Below are 23,780 nucleotides of genomic sequence, written 5' to 3'. Positions count from 1 at the left end.
TTCTTAAATGACCTTTTTAACCCTGGTCAAATTTTATATTTTCATTTATGTCATTTCCACTTTTGGTTATTTGCACTTTCAGTGTTTTAACTTTTTTAATTTACACTTTAACCCGTCAACTTTTTAATATTAACACTTTGACCCCATCACTTTTCACTTTTTCACAATTTAATTAATACCTCAAATTTATATCTCACAATATAATACTATTTTTTTTGGACCTTCTCCATTATGCAATACCTTCCTCTACTAACACTTTGTATTTTATTTCATTTACTCAATAATTCAATTATACACTTTTCGAATATAACACATTACAAAATTTAGGATGATGATTTTAGGGGCATTACAAAGTGTCAGGAACTAATCTGTAATTTTTTTTCCTCAATTATCTACCAGTTGGGTCAAATTATAAGTGTCAATTACCTTAAAACATCTTATTCAATGTATATGGCATAATTTCATTTTTCACAATTTCCTTAAAGTTTCACATTTTATTCAATTTAGTCCTTCAAACCAAAATTATCATATATTTCACATTTAAGCCCCATTTTGAAATATGATTGCAATCACATCCTTTTAAAGCCCTTTAAATTCAATAATTACCGAAATTTCATGTCAAATCCAAAATATATTCATTTTAGACCCTAAACTCAAAACTAATAAATTTCACTTGACAATTTAGTCATTAATCATTTTTAAGCTTACAATCAAACCATTTAACATCAAAAATATCAAAAATCATCAATGGAAACATTTCAAAAATTTAATAGTTTTACGATTTAGTACCCAAGATAGCTAAATCAACCTACAACGATCTCAAAAAAAATAAAATCCACAAAAAAGGGCTTGGTTTACTTACCATGCAAGAGGGCTAAATGAGCTTGAATAAAGTTATGGTTTCTTTATACTTTTAGTTGGGTAAGAAAGAAGGAAATGAAAAATGGATGATATCTTTGTTTTATTATTATCGTTTTAACTGAATTTAATTATAAAACTCATCCAAACCATGCATTAATCGGCCACTAATGTAAAAAGTGGTAAAGTGCCACATAAAACCTTAATAATTACCTTTTATGTCTTTCAAGCCAATAAAATCAATAGTTATTAACTTTTATGGCTTTTACGATTTAGTCCTTATACCTTAAATACTACTCGTTTAATAGAATTACCAGACCAAAACTCAATATAACTCTATAATAAAATCATAAGTATTAATAAATAATATCTACTGAGTCGATCATCAGAATACGAGGTTCCAAAACTGTCATTTCTAGAATCACTGAAAAATTGGCTGTTACATCTCTCATAAGTGGTAGCCCCACTGATAACTCAACAAGCTTTATATTGATTTTTTGTACCTCTAGCATTTCTAAGAGGGTCTTCATAGCACTTCGATCTACCAAGTCAATATTCTCTCCACATGGAACATCTTTGGCTAACTGGATTGCCGACAATACCTTGATTCCACCTCTCATATCTTGACTCACCAACACAATACATTATTGTTTCCAAGTATCCAAGATACATATATAATCAACAAAAGGAACTAATAGAGCATTAATCTTGTCAAGGAAATTTATGCTAAGAACAAAGTCATAACTATCCAAGTGAATTACCTCGAAGTCTTCCTTGCCTTTCCATTGCTCAATCTGTAGCTCAACTTCTTGTGCTACTCCACAATTAGGACCTCTTTGGAATTTACAGTCTTAATCCTTTTAGTCGATTTGCTAACTAATAGACCAAGATTACCCATCGATTTCTCCGATATGAACAAATCAAATTCTCCCGTACCAGCAAGAGTATTCCTCCTTTAGCTTGCGATGTTGATATCCACAAACATCAAACTTTTTTTCTTACGATCCCTCTTCACTTTAGCAAAATTAAGTATCATTGATCCAAGCCTCAATACCCTCTCCTCATCAGGCTCTGCTTTGTCGTCTTTGCAGGTCTTGAAAAACATGGATCGTTGTGGGTAATCTCTCACTATATGTAGCATACTATATAAGAAGCATTGTATTAGCTTCTTTTCATTTTCCTTGTCCCTCAGATGGTTCTTGGGTCTCTACTTCCCATTAGGTGATTTCTTATTGCCACCATTATTGTTTTTAACCAGTCCTTCTTCATCTCCCCTCACCATTTCCTTTCTTCTTGGGCTTGGAATACTAAAACTTGTATTTCCTCGAAACAAGCTCAATTAAGGACACCATTATGGTCATGACTTTGGTAACTTCCTTGACCCCTCAACATTGCAACTCTTGCTTTGCCCATGGCTTCAACCCATCCATAAAAGAGAAAAATTTCTCATTCTCACGTAAATTAGAAATCTGGTGCATGAGTTCACTAAAATCTTGTACATACTCCCTAATTGTGCCTTATTGCTTAAGCCGGTGCAACTTAGCCAGAGCCTCATCCTCAGCATGCTCCCAAAAAGTTGCCCCTTAAATTTGTTTTGAAAATCCTCCCAAGTTCTAATTGCAACTCCTCCACGTTTCTTATCTGTGAACCTAAGACGCTACAACATTAGTGAAATACATGGCAACAGTATTTACCTTGGTAGCATCATCCATGATACTTCCAGTATGAAAAAATTGCTCCATTCCCCATAAGAAGTTGTCCACATGTATCACGAACCTCATCCCCATAAACTCTTTCAGCTTGGGAACATCCACCTTATGTTTGGGTGTCATAGCCAAAATCCCATTACCCAAAATAGTTTTGCAGATAACGAGCTCCCCCTTGAGCTTCTCAATTTGTTCCTTTGAAGCCGTCACCATGGTCTCAAGAGCATCATCCCTCACTGCCAACCTATCCCCGGTGGAATTGAGCACCCTTTGCATTGCTTCCACATTAGAATCAAGAAACTTTACCACAAATTCCCTAAATTGCTCCTCCATCGAATTCAGGTGAGTCAAATGATCCATATTTAATCAGTTGACCTCTATAGAACGTTCTGAGTGCATTCATCATAAGCTTTTATCCACGGCCCATTACATAAGTCACACCATAAAAAAACAACATTTTGATAAAAATGTATCATAAGTATTTTGAGAAAAAAATACAATAAATAGATAAAAATTACTTGGATAATACTTGTTTAAAATTAATCTATTTTATACATTTCATAATTCTGTAAGAATTTGTTATTTTAAATTAATAGTTGAATTGAGTAGCATTTGTGATATTAAATAATATTTTTGTATGATCTATATTTAATATGTCGTTGCTAATATATAAACTTAAATGCTATCAATGAATCACATAATGTGGTTTTATTTTCAGTCTATAGCATTGGGTAAAGCCTAACCAACTCATCGACGTGTGTTCTAAACTATTTTCAGTTTGTTTTAAGGATTTTTTTTAATTTTTATTAATTTAATTCATAAATTGGATCAATTAAGGATGCTTTAGTTGTGCAAGTAAAGTTGAGATCTTGAGACTTTAATGGCTAGATCCAAATTTTAGCATGCACAAATGTCATGCATGTATTCTTTATTAAATCATTTTAATTTAAGTCTTTTATATGTATATTTTTTGGATTTATTTTAATCTGGGTTCGGCTATATTTTTATTTTCAATATTTTGTTTTATATTATTTAATTCCTCTTAATTTATTGTGGCCCACGTTAATTCTAGCAATTACAATAATTTTTGGAGAATTTTTGACAAACCTATTTAAATATGTATCACTAGAAACATTTATGAGTCGAGTTTGGTTGAGGTTTGATTCTAAATACATTTCAAGCTCGAATACAGGAATAACTTAATTTAACTTGCACAAAAAGTTTAGTTTACTATCTAAATTTTTTTAAAAAAACTAATTAATTATTATATATTTTTATAATTAAACTTAAGGAAACACATTTTTAAAAACCCGAATTCAGATTTTTTGAAATCTAGTTTAGGAGCTTACCCATCTTATACCTAGAAAAGTATATGGTCTGCAAAGGGTCTATTGCTGGAGGGGCTGGGCTGGCAAGTGGGTACGGGCACAAGTATTAACATATGGGAGGATAGCTAGATTCTTGGTCTGCCTACACAAAAAATTTAGGGTGAAAATGAGAATGTACCTTATAGAACAGTCTCTGATTTGATTGTACATCAGGATCAAATGTGGGATGTGGAAAAAATTGCCAGTAGTTTTGATCCTGACGTGGCAAATAGGATTCAAGGTATTCCTCTAGCTTTAAACCCGCAGTCGGATATGGTGGTTTGGCAGGTTGATCCCTCAAGTGAGTATACCGTTCGAAGTGGTTACAGACTATTACAAGGAAATAAGGATTTAAATGAAAATACAGTGGAATGCTACAATCTTTTTTACAAGAAGCTATGGAAATTGGAATTTTCAGAAAAGGTTAAAATCATAGTCTAGCAAATTTTCAGAAACCTAATACCTAATTTACACAATTTGTATAACAGACGTCTAGTAGGATCTGCGGTTTGCCCAAAGTGCACAAGGGGAGTGGAAAAACTAGAACATGGATTTCGGGACTATCCTTTTGTTGCTGTTGTCTGGGACTTGCTGAACATTAAATGGAATGGTGAGGAGCGGAGGAAAAATTTTCAAGATTGGCTATTTGGACTGTTTTATAACTTATCGAAATATACCTGTCGGCAGATTGCATCTATGATCTGGATCCTTTGGTCAGAGTGGAACAAATAGGTGCATGACAGAGTGTTTTCCTTGTCACAACATATTGTAAGTATGATTTCGTCCTATGTGGCTGAACTAAATGAAATCATGAAGAAATTAGCTATTGTGAAGGGGGGTTAGGAGAGGTGGAGACCACCAGATGAACCTTTTGTCAAGGTAAATTTTGAGGCGGCGTTTCATATCCTTTCTTCAAATTCTTGTTCAGGGATAATCATTAGAGATGGTAGATCTAAAACTATTGCTGAAAAGGTAACTGTAAATGGAAATATAGTGTTAGTTTTTACGACTAAGGCCTTGCATGACTTCAAGCGCTTAGCCTAAGGTTGGATCTCGATTTCCAAAAGGCGGTGATGGAAAAGGATTCTCTCTGTGATAAAATGTGAGATTGTTTATGCCTCCCGAGAGGCGAATAAATCGGCTCATTTCTTAGCATAAGAGGGATGGAAAAGGAGAGAGGGTCTAAATCTAAAGTATGATTACTTCGTAGAGATGGTGGCTCTGAACTATAGTGGGGATGATGAAGATGATGATGCAGGTGGTGTGATGGTTCTGGATAACCAAAAGTTTTTCCTCAAAATTTTTTGGTGATGGGGATTTTTTTTAGGGTGAGAAGTACGATTTTTGAGTGAAGATTAAATGAGATTTTGGTTTCCAATGTCTTTTGAAGACCTACTCTTGTTGTTGGAAGTCACACATGGTCTACACGTGTATTTCACTAGTGGGAATGGCTCTTCTATCTAGGCCTGGAGTTTGTTTGCTTTGTTTGTTTCTCATTTCTTTTATTTTTTTTATTTCACTTTATTTATTTTGATAGGTTTGGGTGTTTCTGTACTTATTTTTAACTTATTTTGTTTAATAAATTCTCCCGTTGGATTTTATTCAAATAAAATTATTTAATTTGTATTTGGATTAAATGAAATATGTAACATCCCGAAATAGGGGCTAATCGGAATAGTGGTTTTGGGAACACAAATCTGACATCAAAATATTTATTTCATGGTTATTATGAGGCCTAGAATATGAGTATATGTATTTATTAAAGTTTCATGAAGAAATTCAAAGTATAAGATGTCCAATTGGAAATTAGGGACTAAATTGAATAAATTGCAAAACTTGGATTCTAGAAGCAATTTGTATGAAATTGTTATAGATTATGAATTAGAAGGTCTTGGAGATCAATTTGCCCAAGTTCTAAATTTTTGGACAAAAATGGGCTTGCATGGATGAAATTTTAAAGAAAGAGCATGAGGGCATTTTGGTCATTAGGCATTTTAATGAAATAAAAAGGTAAAAATAAAGAAAAAATATGCTCATCTTCTTCCCATAGCTGCCGAAATTTGGAGGACACCATAGCTAGGGTTTCTTCAATTTTCAAGCTCAATAGTAAGTGCTCCCAAGCCCCGTTTTTCATGTTCTTTGTATTTTTGAAATACTGGTAGTTTGCTCTCTCCATTTCTACCCATATTTCATGCTAGGGTTCATGTTAAAAAATTTACCCATGCATGAGTTATTGGTATTTTGATGGATTATGGAAGAATATGAAAGATAAATGTGTGTTAAACATCTTTTCCAAGTTGGTTTTCATGAAAAACCCTTATAGGGACTATTTTGCAAAAGATGTAAATGTGTGGTAGAAATGAGGAAAATAATGAAAAATGTGGGTTTCCATAAGAGAGAAAAATGTTCAGTTAAGCTTGGGTAAGATAGAAATTGCATGTGTTTCATTATACGAGCCTAGGGACTAAATCGTAAAGATGTGAAAGGTTAGGGACAAAACGGTCATTTGGACCGCGGATAGGTATTAAACTTGAAATATATAATGTGGGGTATTAATGAATTAATTTTTCTGTTATAGACCCCGAGAAACAAATTCCAGAGGTCAATCGTGGTAAACGTAAGGTTTCGAAATAACCGAAACACAACTCCGAAAAGAGTATCAGGTAAGTTCGGATAACTTAAAGTAAACCCTTGATATGCATAATTGTATGAATTATGAATGCTTGATGATTGTATTTGTTATTGGTATGAAATATCATAGAAATACATATTGATGATAACATGTGAAAAATATCTCAGTTGAGGTTGACAAAGGGAATTCGATAGATAACCCCTCATTGAAAGGGTAAACTGAGATCCTGCATGTGTTACAGTAAGGATTTAGCCCGGACAGGTAATCCGAGATCTCAAGTATGAAAAGGAATCTAGCCCGGACGGGTGTTCCCTGAATGATCAAGCCTCCCGAAAAATATGTATGCATGATGGATTCAGCTCGGACGGGTAATCCGATTAAGGTCTGAATTTAGCCTGGATTGGTAATTCAGATCCGAACTCATTAAGGGTGTTTGTTGCTATAAGGGATTTAGCCTAGACTGGTAATCCCGACATCACCTTATGAGTTCATATAATGGGGGATTTAGCCTGGACTGGTAATCCTGCCATATGATGTGAGGTTCGCGGGAGTGCAAAGATGGAATAATCATTCGTATGAATTGACGGATATTGGGTATTCCATCGAGGTTTCCTAGAAACTCAACGAGATTAATACGGGATATACATATATGAATGAAATGTTGAATGATAAGCTCATCTAGTTAAATTACATAATACATGATTATATGACTAACTCATTGATTGAGTGCATGTGATAGGAAATCATTCCATAATCGATGATTTCATGAAATAAGTATGGATGTTTGCTAATTACTCGGTAAGTTTACTTTCCGGTTATTCGAGCTTACTAAGCATGAAAATGCTTACCCCTCTCTTTTTCCCTGTCTCACAGAGCTCAAGGACTTATAAGGATTGGAAGACAATTAGGGAGTGAACACACTATCAACTAAACAAGCTTTGGTATAAAGACTCAGTTTATTTTGTTCAATGGCATGTATAGTATTTTTGAGCATTTTGTTATATGTGTCATTTGATTTGCCCAGTAAAGGCATGTAAAAATATGTTTATATCTTTGTATATGGCCATAAAAATTAGCTTAATTTAAGTAGGCTATGACCTACGATTTTATGCATGGTTTTAATTACAAAGGATGGGTTGCTATCAATTGGCAATGAATCACATAAATGAGCCAATTTCAAATGGATTAAAGTAATATGGGAACCCATGACACTAAATAGGAAATAACCATTTATGTATGAAACCAATGATATGAGGTTTCCATACAACTATTTTCATTAAGATTATTTACAAGTATATAATCATGCTTCTTCTCAAACTTGGTAACCATTAGGCACAAGTAGTATAAAGGGGTGACTAAAGGCTTGGAAAATAGCCTAATAAAGTCCACATGGTTGGACACACGGCCGTATGTCTAGGCCATGTGTGACACACGGTTCCCTCCCATGGGCGTGTGCTATGGTCGTGTGTTCCCTGCACTTAAAACCTTAGCTCAAAGTTGTACATGGGTAAGCCACACGGGCGTGCGCCATGGCCGTGTTAAAATGACAGTTTCGTCTATGGGCAGGTAGCATGGGCCTGTTCCATGGCCATGTTGATAAGTCGATGTTGCCCATGGTTGAAGGGCATGGGCGTGCCCCAAGATACACGGGCGTGTGAGTCCACACAATCCACCTACACGGGCGTGTGTCCCTTTTAGTTAAGGAAATTTTTCTGAGGAGCCCAAGGCTAATCGAGCGTGCCCGTATTTGTCCCGTATTGCCTTCTGATAAGTTATAGGTCTCGAAGGCCTATACAAGGGATGAGATGTTCATGATTGAAAAGTTTTAAATTCAAATGAAATTTTGTGACCCGAGTTAGTATTCTGAAAGTGTAAAGTTCCGGTAATGCCTCGAGCCCTATCCCGGTGTTGGATACGGGTTAGGGGTGTTACAAAATAAACTTGAGATAAAAAAAATCATTATTCAAATTTGATATAAATGTACTAAACCAACCCAATCAAACAGGCCACCTAGTTTGTGTATAGGTTTAATGTATTGGTTACTACATATATTAAGGAAGAAACATAAGCTAATCATGAGGTATGATGTAATAATTATTCATCTCATCTTTTAAACATTCGATTTAATGTATAACTAATCACATTTCATGACTAACTATTTACTTCTTCAAAAAGAATCTATAATTAAAAAGTTAATCATTATTATTAATAGTGAATATATAAAAAATCGAAAAACGTAAGTTGAAATAGAGATATGAAATATACTGAAAAGACAAAGTACAGATGGACTTAAGCGTTAGCTTTAATAAAATTAACTAAGTGGGGAATTAATTAGCATAAATGATAAAAAATATAATTATGTAAGAGAATGTGGACCATAAATTTGGGTATAATGTTGTTGCTTTATGAGCCATTTTGTTTTTTAATTTATTGGGATGACACTACAGTTGATCACTCCACCGGGAAACCACATTTATAAATTAAAAGTAGCCTATTTGCCAGCCTTCATTCCTCCATCAGAGTGGTTGTTTCAAGCCAAAAAGCTATGGTCCTATGGGTCTTCTTCTTGGCTTGTTACTTGTTTTGCCTCTAGCAAAGGCTGAGCTTGAGCGAGTGGAACATGCGGCCAAAGCTGATGGATCTCTGAGCTTCTTGGTGGTCAGAGATTGGGGAAGAAAAAGACTCTATAACCAATCTCAAGTTGCTCTTCAGATCTTTCTTTCTACTCTCTCTAACTAATAATAATTATTTACCATTGAGATTTTTGATGTATAATCAGTTAATGATTTGGAAGAGTCAGAAACTAAACTATTCTAACTATGATGTTAATTTAATTAAAAATATATATTATAATTTTCTGAAACTACTAGTGTAGTAGGTAATTGCCCTGTATGTGATAGGAACTATCACGTTATTATTCATCAAATTGGGGCATGTTATAGGAATCCATGCCAACATCCCCAAAAAATCAAAGCATATAAATTGCATAACTGATAATTTTCTTACAAGTAAAGTAATTTGATGGGTTACTGTTAGAGTTTTCGACATACATATTTGTTCTAGCCTCTTCCATAATGCAATGGTGGTCTTCTCTTTCATTACATCTTGCAAAATTTTGTTGGACAAATGTAGATATAATTGTGTTAACACCTTTCGATCCTTACGCTTCTTCTCTTCATCTGTTAATGTCGAAGACATCTTATCTATCCCTAGCAGGGCATCCTCCAGATCCATCTGTACAAAAACTGCTTGCATCTTAATCTTCTACAATGCAAATCTGGTGTTGTAATCCAATAGCGGAATTTCATACTTCAAAGAGGCCATTACCGTGATCGAGATGAACAACCCGGAATCTCTGATACCAATTTTTGAAAAATAAAATAGAATAAAATAAAAAAAGAACACACATAGATTTTACGCGGAAACCCTTACGGGAAAAAATCACGGGCAGAGGAGAAGAAAATTCACTATGTCGAATTCGAATTAGTACAAAAGGAGTTTCGAGTACATCTATTTATAGGTTGAAAAAATATAATTCTAATCAAAGTCAAATATATTATGCTAATAAATGCTAAATATATTATACTCATAAATACTAAATCTTCTAGAAAAAAGAAATATTTTGTTTAACATGACTTGCAAGAAACCTCTTAGAATTTGGGTCACATAACTCTAACAAGCAAGTTGCATATGAAACAACGTCTTTATGCTCATCGTTTGGAGGAAGGTGCGTCTGTATACGAACACTTAACAGTGTTTAAAGAAATTCTCTCAAACTTGGAGGCCATGGAGGTTCAGTATGATAAGGAAGATCTAGGGTTGATTCTATTTTGTTCGTTGCCCCCGTCTTATTCAACCTTTAGAGACACGATTTTATATAGCCGCGAGTCTCTCACAGTTGATGAGGTTTATGATTTTTTGACCTTGTATGATAAGATGAAGCATCTTGTGGTTAAACCCAACTCTCAAGGAGAGGGTCTTATTGTTCGTGGGAGAGAAGATCGGAATGCTGATGATGATCGTAGAAGGAGACAGGAATGGAATCCTCGCGGTAAATCTAAGGGTAGATCAAAGTCTTCAAACAGAGGTAAAATTTGTAACTTCTTCAAGAAGAAAGGGCACATTAAATCTGAGTGTTATAAACTACAGAACAAGATTAAAAGGGAGGCTGCGAGTTAAAAGGGAAAACAACTAGAAAATTCTGGTGAAGTTGATGTTGTAGAAGACTATAGCAATGGTGAACTTCTAGTCGCTTCTGTCAACAATTCTAAAGTGAGCGAGGAGTGGATACTTGATTCAGGCTGCACCTTCCACATGAGTCCCAATTGGGATTGGTTTACAACTTACGAAACAGTGTCTGAAGGTGTTATTTTGATGGGAAATAATACTTTGTGTAAAATCGTAGGTGTTGGAACAATTAAAGTTAAGATGTTTGATGGAGTTGTCAGAACACTTAGTGACGTATGGCATATTCCAGAATTGAAGAGAAATTTAATTTCGTTGAGTACTCTTGATTCAAAATGGTACAAATACACAGCTGAAAGTAGGCTTTAAAGATTTCTAAAGGTTCCCTTGTTGTGATGAAAGGGCTGAGAAAGACTATCAAGTTATATGTTTTGTAGGGTTCTACTGTGACTGGTGATGCAGCTGTCACTTCCTTTTCCTTGTCAAATGATGATATTACTAAACTTTGGCATATGCGCCTAGGGCATATGAGTGAGAATGACACGGCAGAATTGAGCAAAAGAGGACTTCTTGATGGGTAAGGAATTTGCAAACTGAATTTCTGCGAGTACTGTGTTTTTGGGAAGCAAAAGAGAGTTCGATTCACCAAAGGAATCCATAACACGAAGGGAACGTTGGAGTATATTCATTCTGATCTGTGGGGGCCATCCAGAGTGCCTTCGAGAGGTGGAGCTAATTATATGCTAACTTTTATTGATGATTTTTCCAGAAAAGTTTGGACATTCTTCCTAAAGCAGAAAAGCGATGTATTTTCCGCATTTAAATCTTGGAAAATTATGATTGAAAAACAGACGAGAAAACAAATAAAATACCTCTGCACAGACAATGGCTTAGAGTTCTATTCTGATGAGTTTAATACATTGTGCAAGTCAGAAGGGATCGTGAGACATTTAACAGTTTGCCGTACTCTATAGCAAAATGGCGTTGCAGAATGAATGAACAAAACGATCATGGAGAAGGTTCGATGTATGTTGTCAAATGCCAACTTACTAAAGTTATTTTGGGCCGAAGCAGCCTCTATTGCATGTTTTGTATCAACCGATCTCCATCTGTGGCCATTGAGAAAAAGACTCCACAAGAGGTATGGTCTGGTAATCCTGTTAATTATTCTGATTTAGAGATCTTTGGGTGTCCTGCATATGCTCATGTTGATAATGGAAAATTGGAATCGAGATCCATTAAATGTGTTTTTCTTGGTTATAAAGCTGGTGTAAAAGGGTTTAAGTTATGGTGTCCTGAAAATAGAAAAGTTGTGATTAGCAGAGATGTTATTTTTTATGAAACTGGTATGCTACGTAACTTATATCTTAAAGACTCTTCCAATAAAGAAAATCAAAAGCAGGTGGAGCAGTAGATTAATACAGAGTCGACTCCTCAAGCCAATACAAAAATTGAAAATAGAGTTGCTTCTTTATTGCAATACTCTATCACCAAAAACAAAACTAGAAGATAAATTAAACCTCTAAAGAAGTATGTCGAGGCTAATCTAGCTGCTTATGCTTTAAATGTGACTGAAGATGTAGATGCGAATCAAGAGCCATCTAATTATTTTGAGACGGTTAGCTACGAAGACTCAGAAAAGTGGATGTTTGCTATGCAAGAGGAGATGGAATCACTCCACAAAAATAGAACATGAGATCTTGTGAAACTTCTTAAAGGTAAAAAGGTTGTTCGTTGTAAATGGGTGTTTAAAAAGAAAGAAGGGACTCCAGGAGTTGAAGAACCTAGATATAAAGTAAGGCTTGTTGCAAAGGGTTACAGTCAAATTCCAGAAGTGGACTTTACAGATGTGTTCTCCCCAGTTGTTCAGCATAGTTCGATTCGAGCTTTGCTTGGTATTGTGGCCATACATGATTTGGAGCTTGAGCAGTTAGATGTAAAAACTGCATTTTTGCATGGAGAACTTGAGGAGGATATTTACATGCAACAACTAGAGGGTTTTATAGTCTCAGAAAAAGATGACTATGTTTGCTTGCTGAAAAGTCCCTTTACGGTTTGAAACAGTCACCAAGACAGTGGTACAAGAGGTTTGATTCCTTTATTACTTCTCATGATTTCAAAAGAAGTAGTTTTGACAGTTGTGTTTACTTTAAGAAAACCAGTGATGGTTCTGTTGTGTATCTACTTCTTTATGTTGATGACATGTTGATAGTAGCAAAAGATAAAAGAGAGATAAGAAAGGTTAAAGCCCAACTAAGTGAAGAATTTGAGATGAAAGATTTAGGACCAGCAAAGAAAATACTTGGTATAGAGATTCTCAGAGATAAAAAAGTAAGTAAATTGCACCTAAGTCAAAAGGGGTACATTGAGAAAGTTCTTTGTAGGTTCAATATATAGAGTGCTAAGCCTGTTAGTACTCCTTTAGCAGCCCATTTCAGACTTTCATCGGCTTTGTCTCCACAATCAGATGATGAGATTGAGTACATGTCACATTTTCATACTCTAGTGCAGTAGGATCTCTCATGTATGTTATGGTTTGTTCACTTCCAGGTTTATCATATGTAGTCAGTGTAGTTAGCAGATACATGGCAAATCCCGGTAAAGAACACTGGAAAGCAGTTCAGTGGATTTACGATACTTACGATGTGCTACTGATGTTTGCTTACAATTTGGAAGAACCAAAGATGGAGTCATTAGGTATGTTGATACTGATTTTGCTGGAGACCTTGATAGAAGAAGATCTCTCACAGGTTATGTCTTTACAATTGGAGGTTGTGCAATCAGTTGGAAAGCCACTTTGCAAACTACAGTCACTTTGTCTACCACTGAAGCTGAGTACATGGCGATTACTGAGGCTTGTAAAGAAGCTATTTGGTTGAAGGGACTTTTTAATGAACTCAATGAAAACCTTCAAATCAATACAGTATTTTGTGATAGTCAGAGTGCAATCTTCCTTACAAAAGATCAAACGTTTCATGAGAGAACAAAACATATTGATGTTCGGTATCATTTTGTTCGTGATATTATTGCTTGTGGTGATATTGTTGTGAGCAAAATTAGTACTCATGAAAATCCTGCAGATATGATGACTAAGTCACTTCCTATAGGCAAGTTTGAGCATTGCTTAGATTTGGTTGGTGTTCATTGTTGAAGTTAAAACCTTAAGGGGTTTTATGGAAGAGGTGAAAAACTTGTTCATTGAGAATTCGTGTCAATGTGGAGATTGTTAGAGTTGTGTGACCCAAATTCTAAGAGGTTGCTTGCAAGTTAAGTTAAACAAAATATATCTTTTTTCTAGAAGATTTAGTATTTATGAGTATAATATATTTAGCATTTATTAGCATAATATATTTGACTTTGATTAGAATTAGGTTTTTTCAACCTATAAATAGATGTAGTCGAAACTCTTTTTGTAATCATTCGAATTTGACATAGTGAATTTTCTTCTCCTCTACCCGTGGTTTTTTTCCGTAAGGGTTTCCACGTAAAATATGTATGTGTTCTTTTTTTATTTTATTTTTCAGAGTTACTAAAACTAAAAACTTGGATAGAAAGTTGTGTTTTCTTTTTATTGTTTAATATGAAAACACAAGACAATTTTGTTGTATAAATGAAAGAAAAAGGTGAGAAATACATCATTTTATTGATTGGTAATTATATAAAATATTGATCCAGATGGGAAGCATTGGAGAAAAAATAGAGGTGGATTTCATAATCTCGACGGGAGATAACTTTTACGACGACGGATTGAGAGGAGTGAAGGATCCAGCTTTTCATCAATCCTTTTCTGATATATATACAGCTCCTAGCTTGCAAAAGCAATGGTACATTGGTAATACCTTTCTAATAGATTTCTTATATTAATTCTATACTTGAAGAATATGTTAATCGAAGGAAATGATGTTTGGTTTTCAGTGTTGGGTAATCATGATTATAGGGGTAACGTTGAGGCTCAATTAAGTCCCATGCTTAGAAAGATGGATACCAGATGGCTTTGCCTCAGATCTTTCATCCTTATTGCTGGACCTCGTAAACCCTAATATTATCTTCTTTCCTTTTATTTTTATTATTATTAATATATATACTTATATTACATTTTCTGTTGTTGGCAGAAATGGCAGAAATTTTCTTTGTGGACGCTACTCCATTTGTATCTAACTACTTCATTGACCCAAAAGATCATGTCTATGACTGGAAAGGCATTTCACCCAGACTCCATTACATTAACAATCTTTTATTGGTAACTTTCTTCTTGGAAATGTATTTTCCAAAGCATCAATAAATTTTAATATAATTCTTGAAAAAAAATTAAAATGGAATAATTGGATAGGAATTTGAATCGGGTTTAAGAGAATCCACAGCAAAATGGAAGATAGTAGTGGGTCAGCATACAACCAAAAGTGCTGGGCACCATGGCAACACTCATGAGCTAGCCATTCATCTTCTTCCTATCCTTCAGGTATTCATTTAATTATCTACAAAAATATATAAATTTAATGTTAAAAAGTTGTTTGGTTGTTAATTTAACTTTAAAAACCTTTTTAATTCCTAGGCATATCATGTTGACCTTTATATTAGCAACACTGACAGGTACTACTATTTGATATTGTAATATATATATGTATTTGTAAATTTTGAATCACACAAATTGATTCCTGTCCCCCTAAAAAATGTAGCTCGATTCAATTCTTAACAAGTGGAGGTGGATCAAAGGCGTGGAGGGGTGATGTTAATAACAGGTGGAATCCACAAAAAATGAAATTCTATTACGATGGACAAGGTTTCATGTCAGTTGAAATGACTGAGACCGATGTTGATATCAAATTCTATGATGTTTTTGGCTATGCAATCTATAAATGGAGCACTTCCAAGCTAATTTCTTCTGCTATGTAATTGTAAACTGCCTTGGAACATTGTAATCCATTTTCATAAACTACTTCAATTTATTAAGTAAAAAGAAATGGAGGGATGAGTAGCAAGCCAACTTCATTGATTTTGGGTTGAATCATTTCTTGACACCTACATGTTTTGTCATAAACCTCTTAAATCCAAGCATAGTGCATTTTGATTTATTAAATATTATGACCCACAATTTTGTTTTTTTCTTTACCTTTTAATGCATGACTAACAAAAATGTACTTCCGAAAAAATAAAAGGAAGAAAGAAGCAGCTATGGATTTTTGTATTTGATGTATGTGATTGGGCTATTACATGTTTCCAGCATTGCAGATTTTTGGCAAGGCATCTCAGAGTATGAAAATTGTAAAGCAGATAGATATGAATAAGAAGCAAAAGTTATATTAAGAATGGAGTTTTCCACCTAGTGTGAGTGTGTTCATATACTAAGACAGCAAAAAAGAAATGGAAAAGACAACATGAAGGATTGCAGAGACAACTGAGAAGTTCCTCCCTCCCCTTTGCTCCCCCTCCCACCTAGTCGTATCAAATGCCAAATGTCTCGACTGTTGCCGCTCTTTACATTTGCTTTTAACTCATTGGAGTTTGCAGCCTAACTGCTTTTCTTTCTTTCTCTCTCTCTCAACTGCATTAGCAGCTTTGCGTGACACTATTCTCAGCACATTGTGCTTCTTCCTTCACGATAGCTCTCCCACTCTCACTTCCATCTACACTTCCATTGCAGTCCTGCTTTGGAGATTTTTTATCCAACCCCACTTCAGGAGAAGCTGCATGCTGATTGGTTTTCCCTGACTCAATCTCATTTTCCAGTGGGGAGGAAGTCTCCACAGGAATGTTGGGTTCAGTTGCAGTTGTTGACGACTGTTGAGATGCTGAATTGGAGCCTGAAGGAGGTAGAAAAACTCCTGTGCCAGGAATGGGTAGACGAGGTGGAGGATGCCTTGGAGCAGCAGCCGGCCACCCGGTTGAACCTGGAGGAATGGGAACTGAAGCAGGAAAAGCAATTGCAGGTGGAACTGGAGTAGACACAAATAATGGTTGAACACCATTTGAAGGCGGAATTTGTGGTCGAATTGGTGGGGCTGGCATTACACCAGTGGTTGGTATTGCTGCATAATGCTTGGGGCCAGCAGAGAGGCGAAAATGGTTGGGTGATCTACTAGGCGATGGAACCCATTGTGAAGACTGAGAAAGCGAAGGTGAAGGAAGCCTTGGGTTGTCAGACATGGATTTTTTGGTTGATATTTGGTAAATGTAATAAGTATGCGTTGCTTTCGGACAGAGGGAAGTGCATGTTTGGCAAAATCAGCTGATTTTCCATGCATCACAAGGAGAGATCTGCATGGTAGTTTAAAGAGTATGAAACAAAAGAATCCAATTCAACTCTAAGGAATCAGTGCTGCAAGAGTACAGGGAGTCGGGACTATATACCCTAGAAGAAATATTCCATTTTTTTTTTTTTGTAGGATTTACTTAATAATTAAATTGCTCAAAGCTAGTAACCCAGAAAACTAAAGATATTATTCAATTCTATACATGCACCAATTTGAAAGCGCATCAAACAGTTGTGAATGTGGGAGATCCAGAGAAACAGTAAAAAAACTTACCCAGGTGCAAGAGAAAGCTTTAGAGAGCCTCTGAAGTCCCCAGGATGATCAACGCTTATCATCCTTCCAAAAGTAATGTCACACTCGGTCAAGAACATGACACAAATAGGCTTTCCAAACCAAGGTGGCCACATACGAGGCATTGAATGATCCCCCTAGGAAAGAAAGAAAGAAAAAAAAAAAAAAGAAACAGAACACCATACATACCATTAGCTTCAAAGTTCAGCTCAATCTATACAAAACCATCAGAACATCTTTACCTACCTCATTGTAGACATCAATAACGCAAGAGTCTGGTTTTGCAGTCATAACTTGCGAGTCAACCAATCGATCAATAGCATCTTGCAGCAAGGCAGGAATAGCTTCTATTCTCCGATCTGCTAAAAGCACAATAAACTTAAAAAGGAAGTAATCCACCAAAATAAATAAATATATATATTCCATTACTTAAGTGTGCATTTGCGTGTTTTGAACTGTGGGGAAGGATCAAGGAGAAGAGTCATCATAGAAACATGCCTTTGGAAGTCCCTGCAGCAATTTCATCATCTAGAGGTGCATCTGCAATTGGAAGGCCCAATTGAATCATCTCTCTGCCATGTCCCTTCATGGGTTTTTTTGAAGCCACATATGTCTGACCTGCTTCTCGTAAATGATCACAAAATAGTTCAGCTATTACCGATATTTGAATGCACCAATACAATTCTTGAGAATATCCAGCATCCAAGAAAATAAACTACCAGACTAAAACAGCATCCAATTGTTAAACTCCTTTTGTCTCTTCATTTAAATAAACAATGTACTCATCTTATTCATCCCAGGCAGGTAAAATTAAGTTCATTTCAAACAGTCAAAAATTCAAAATAGAGAAACCCTAAAAGCAAGGATGGAGCCAACTTAAAACAATCACCCTATTTCTACCTGATCAAAATATTTGTAACATGCTGACTACAAGAATGTTAAGATTAAAATATATAAATAAATCAACATACTAGATTTACCGTCCAGATATAATTATAAAGTGGACCGGAAAGGAAGCTAGCTGTATTATCACTAAACTACACAACATAACATTGACCCAATCCCCATCTAGTCCTACTTAATCGCAAGCTTTTGACAAATTCATAAAAGTTGGCAGATCCAATGTTGTCAAGGTGTGCACCTAGGCGCGCCTACACCTTGAGCCTTAGCATTATACAACCAAAAAAGCCTCAGAACCTTCCAGGCGAGGACCATTTGATCAGGTACACGCTTGGTGCGCCTAGGCGCGCTTTTTTTGTAAGGCAGTAAGCATAAAAAGTATCCAGCCTGATTAAATTTCTCTTTTATTTCTTTTATTTTTCACTGTACTTTTCATTTGATATACATGTACTAGCAAGAAAGGGATAATATTGCTCTCTATGTTTCACAATGTTTGAGCATTCAACAACAAACATTGACCATAAGGAAATCATGCATATTGACCAATAGAAAAATTGAATGTTCTGTAGATAAACTAGATCACACATTAGAGCTTACTATATATATTAAGCTTTATATATAAAATATGCACACACAGACTTGCAAAAACTCACACATAAACATATTGCGCTTTACTTCACGCAAGCTAACACATTTTATGTGCCTTGCACCTGAGGCAATATAAGGGTTCTAGCACCTTCTGCCTTTGACAACACTGACTATATTTGCTTAAAACAAGGATGAGCCATGCTTTTCCAGTCACTTATATTCAAAACCAAGACATTGATTGCAGCATGCATTTGAAGTACGCGTCAAACTGAAAAACAGCTAAAAATTCTACCAAGCTAAATAGACAAAGTCAGTTAAGCAAGGAAAAAACTAGAAGCTTCCAGGATCAAATACAATTTGGATTGAATTACTTCCTTCTAGCTGAACCAAAAAAAAAAAAAAAAGGAAATTATAAGGGAACTTGCCTTGAAACTGCCCCCTTTTCCCTGCAGCCCTCAAGTCATTTACCAATGAGACAAGATCTGAAACTTCCTTCTCATCCAACAGTTCCTCATACAATTTAAGCCCATCAACAACATTGACCTTAAAAGAAAATATTTGCCCATAAGAAGTAGAAACAGAATAGGGGGGAAAAAGAAACAAGCTATGAGTCAGTGGCGAATCCAGGGGGGCTGGCAGGGGCTCCGCCCCACCCCTGAAATGGAAAATTTTCTATTTAGTAAATGGTAAATGCACTTTCTCCCCCCCCCCCCCCGAGGCACCCCCAAATGATAAAAATTTGATTTAATCCTTTAAAATTTGTAATGATATAGGCTATTAACATGGTAAAATTGCTTTTTTACTATTGTAAAAATATACAATTTAGTTCCCCCCCCCTCCCAAAAAAAAAAAAAGAAATTTTCTGGCTTCACCCCTGCTATTAGTCCCCCCAGAATTTCACAAAGCATCATCATAAAAGTTACACAGAATTACCATTTTTCCATCAAACATCTCATTACCAACAAAAGTTTTTGGACCTTTAGCCAGATTCTGCTTTTCACTCTCATTTTGGGCAGAATGTAAATCATTCACTGAAAGATCATAGATGAAAGAATGTTAATATAACAAAACATAGTGGAACTAAATGTCAAACCATAAGGAATTATTCAAAGCAATCAAAATGACTTGGTTCATCATATGGTGCAGCAGTTGCACTAAAGGTGCAACAACTAAATGCCCTACCCAGTTTATTCTCAACTTTCCAAGCTAAACAGGAAACAGAGGAAATTTTTTTCTTTAAATAGATAAGTAGATCAATTTGGGTAAGTTCAAGTGTATGCCCAAAAACAAAGGAATCTGGTGCACATAAAAACTAAAGCAACTGATATCATACATAGTGCAGCTTCAACTTTCAAGACGTTCTAAGTGCAAAAAGCAACAAATCACCAGAGTAAAAGGATGTACCTTTACAGCTGGATGTGCAGCCACCATTTACTTCCTCGGTTCCAGGTTCCGTGTTTCCAGGTATAGTTCCTACCGAACTCCCTGACTTTTTTAAGCTGCTATCAGCTTGAGACTTAGAAGCAGCATCTGGGTTCAAAGCCCAAACAAGGGAATGTAAATCGCAGAACATAGATTGTCAAGAACAATACATAATTACAATTAATGGGTGTCAACTAATTTTCTTTTGAACATTAATTATTATCCAATGTGCTATGGCTAAGAAAAGCTTGAAATTGTATCCAAAAAACCTTCATTAAGGGCAAATAAAAAATACCTGGAACATAAAGTTAAACCAGAATGACTGCCTATTGGGATACCTGTAACATTAAACCCCATCCAGAACACATTTCTAATGAAATTTGTCAAGTTCCTATTGGGATTCCTCTGAAGATAAAAGAATGTCAAATAAATATTCTACACAATATGAAACTTCTAAGTTATTTATCGCATCAAGTACACCCTGACATGCGCACATATAACTAATAGCAAATTTTATATGAACCTTATCTTGTGACTTCTATATAAATGGAAGTTTTCTACCAGAAAAGGTGCTCTAGACTGAGGTCCAATGGATCTGGGTGAAAAACATATTAGATTCTTGAAGTATGAGATGGCCATTTTCAAATCCGGCCTTTCTTCTAACTGTTGTTCTTTTTTTGGGAGCTGGCCATGGATATCAACTAGGAAATAGTCGATCACTATTGGAGGGAGAGGTGTTACCTGGAGGGTGAAGTCAAGTGGGTGTAAGGTTTGATTTTTCTTGAAAAGAGAGGATTGATGTGGTTTTAATTTATCCTATTCTAACTTCGGGTTTATATTAGGCATAAAAATATCTTATTATATCCATGTACAAAGTTACTAATTATGCATATCACATTATCATTTACCATAATAAACCATATGAAAGAAAAACAACAAAGCGCGGAATAGTTATCAAATGCACATCTCTTATTTTTCTTTCACCCATCTCTCAAGTGGGTGTAGGTATGATTTTTTCTAGAACAGCAAGGAGTTGATGAGGTTTTTAACCTATGCCATTCAATTAGTTTTTGGTTTATATTGAACATAGAAATAACTTATTATATCCAAGTACTAAGTTACTAACCATACATTTCATGGTATCATTTACCACAAGAATATATTATTTCAATAAACACACACACAAACACAAAACAGAGCACAGACTAGCTATTAAATGCATGCCTCTTATTTTGTTTTCACCCATCTCCCACTATGCCACTCTCAGATGTAAAAAGTACCTGCCTTTATAAATCCACTTGCAAACAAATAGTGCAACTTTCAATTAGGTAGGTATATACATATTAAGGTCAAAGCGGGAAATTGAGAATCTGATAGCAATTTCCAAATAAGAAAGCTCGTTTTAAACATTAAATAAACAATTTCTTGTTTGGGATAATATGTCTAATCCAAGAAAGAAACATGCATATGGCAACACCAAGCTTTTTAATCAAGGAAATAGTTGATAAGTCAGCAAAATCAACACCCAAAATCCCATTTAGAAATACAACTTTCAATCATCCCAATCAGAAACCAAAAACCAAACATAAAAAGATACAGAATACAAGGCAACATTAACTGAAAATTTTAATGTTCACACAACGTAAATAAAAAAGATAAAGAAAGAAACATAAACCAAAAGTTACCTTTTATATCCTCCGCGACTGCTGAAACTTTATTCTCCCCACACGATTTATTGTCATCACATTTCTCAGTCTTCCTATCGTTTCTTTCTGAAATTGTGTTAACAGTCAAATTCGCATCATTATCCACGCCAGAATTCTGCATTTCTTTAGCCACCTCTAACCTATGCCCCTTAAACTCAAAGCCAGATCTTTTGTACTCTTTTCCCCCAAGTTTCCCTTGATCATACGGCCTTTGTCTCCTTCTCCAGGAGACCTGTTGAAGCGCGTAGGAGACCTCAGCAACAGAAAAGTACTGCTGCATATGAAGCACGGGGTTCCAATTAGATCTCCTTTGTTGAATGCAAGCAATCACGGCTTCATACTCCCCTACTTCTCCAACCTCACGCAAATGTTGACAAAGAGAGTCAATCATAGCATTGGCGGCAGCGAATTCCCCTCGCAACCAATAGATGAAGCCATCACGCTCATCGGGGAACCATTGCCGAGGATGGTGCTGGTGGATCTCACCTCCAGCAGCTCCACCTCCGCCGCCGCCAGCTCCTGCAGCTGGAGGAGCAGCAAACTGCATTTTATCAGATAAAACTACATTTCCCGATGGCATTGCCATTGAGAAAAACTCCCTAACCAATCGAGGAAAAAGAAATTTAAAATACCCCAATTCAGATCTAACTAATTCAAATCCCACAAAATCCAACCAACACTAAAAATTAATTTAAAATAAGATAGAATTGAGTGAAAGAAAATTTAGCAATAGAGTTTTAATCTTCGATTCCAATTGGATCTAATAAAATATTTAGAATGAGAAAAAAAAGTAAGGAGAAAATGGTGGTCTAGTTTAGTCAGATCTGGAAGCTAAGTCTTTGCAATGCTCTTTTTTTGTTGTGTGATGGGCGTGTGAAGTTACAGTAAAAGAAAAGTGTGACGTGAAGATGGGGAGTGTCAATGCTCAATTTTTTTAAAATAAAACACATCTAGGGTTTGATTTTTTTTCATTATTTTAAGTTGAAAAAGGAAAACAAAACTAAAAAAATTGCTTCTTCCTTACGCATGTGGATGGGCTTAAATAGAGTCCAAACTTTTTTTATTTTTCAAAGATTTATATGTATATTTTGAGATTTAAATAAAGTGGTTTAAGAACGTATACAATGTGCGAAGAAGCCACCAAACTGAAGCTGAATCACATATGCACAATATTTTGTTTTTTTATTGATAATTCGCAAATTGAAGGATATTAAAATTTTATGGTTAAAGATTTATTTTGATGTTTTATATATAAAGTATTTTTTTATTTTAATTTTTTTTATTTATAAGAAGAAAGTAGAATTCGAATTGATTCAAATTCAAATCACATTTGATATAATGAATACCTTTAATCATTAAGGCATAACATGTGATTCAAAGTATATATTTTCATTTAATTTTTAGATTTAAGGGTGGAGGCAACCACTAAACTCTTTTAGAAATTAATTAAACCCCTAAAAAGCATTCATCCATTTAATGTATTAATTAATATAATAGAGTAGTGTTGAATATACTGATGAAATGAAAAATAAATGTTCCAAAAACAATTTGTTGTTAACGAATTCGGATAATCCCTCAACAACACAAATTACATTCATCTTATTTTACTAACATTTCAAAAATGATATGGTTTAAAAAAAAACCCTAATCCATCATTGGATTATTGAGAAGAAATAAAGTGGAACATTTGTAGAATTCACACGTTTGATCAAAAGTCTTGAAAATGATCTCCACAGGATTTTCCAGGTTTCAAAGAAAAAGCAAAAATATATCTAAATTTTGAATGATAATTTATTTTTTTCGGTGCATGTTTGTAAAAAAAAAAATCAACATTGATACTTAATGGAAACAATTTGAGGAAAGATTCATCCATG

General features: G+C 35.1%; 1 protein-coding gene, 1 long non-coding RNA gene and 1 other non-coding gene across 3 annotated transcripts; 1 reads left to right on the top strand and 2 right to left on the bottom strand.

Annotated features, from left to right (window-relative positions):
• Nucleotides 1-1,189: 1,189 nt before the first annotated feature.
• On the bottom strand, nt 1,190-5,453 carry LOC107886307 (uncharacterized). The gene is made up of 2 exons (XR_001680708.2): nt 4,609-5,453; nt 1,190-4,522 (listed from the first exon to the last, which is right to left on the bottom strand). It is a non-coding gene; the product is annotated as an uncharacterized lncRNA (long non-coding RNA).
• An 8,970-nt stretch (nt 5,454-14,423) lies between these two features.
• Nucleotides 14,424-16,000, top strand: LOC107887619 (purple acid phosphatase 3). Its single transcript, XM_016811867.2, has 6 exons — nt 14,424-14,580; nt 14,664-14,777; nt 14,861-14,988; nt 15,079-15,207; nt 15,301-15,338; nt 15,425-16,000. Exons 1-6 carry the CDS (start codon nt 14,424-14,426, stop codon nt 15,639-15,641), a joined length of 783 nt encoding a protein of 260 aa, XP_016667356.2. The 3' UTR covers nt 15,642-16,000.
• Nucleotides 16,001-16,026: 26 nt separating this feature from the next.
• Nucleotides 16,027-22,871, bottom strand: LOC107886306 (RNA demethylase ALKBH10B). The gene is made up of 8 exons (XR_005917124.1): nt 21,886-22,871; nt 20,183-20,308; nt 19,712-19,809; nt 19,204-19,321; nt 17,789-17,908; nt 17,537-17,649; nt 17,273-17,427; nt 16,027-17,003 (listed from the first exon to the last, which is right to left on the bottom strand). It is a non-coding gene; the product is annotated as an RNA demethylase ALKBH10B (transcript).
• Nucleotides 22,872-23,780: the final 909 nt, after the last annotated feature.

This window comes from Gossypium hirsutum, chromosome A03 (assembly GCF_007990345.1).
Source record: "Gossypium hirsutum isolate 1008001.06 chromosome A03, Gossypium_hirsutum_v2.1, whole genome shotgun sequence".
Classification (NCBI taxonomy): Eukaryota; Viridiplantae; Streptophyta; class Magnoliopsida; order Malvales; family Malvaceae; genus Gossypium; species Gossypium hirsutum.
The sequence above is the reverse complement of the archived record's forward strand: the minus strand, read 5'-3'. Positions and strand labels throughout refer to the sequence as shown.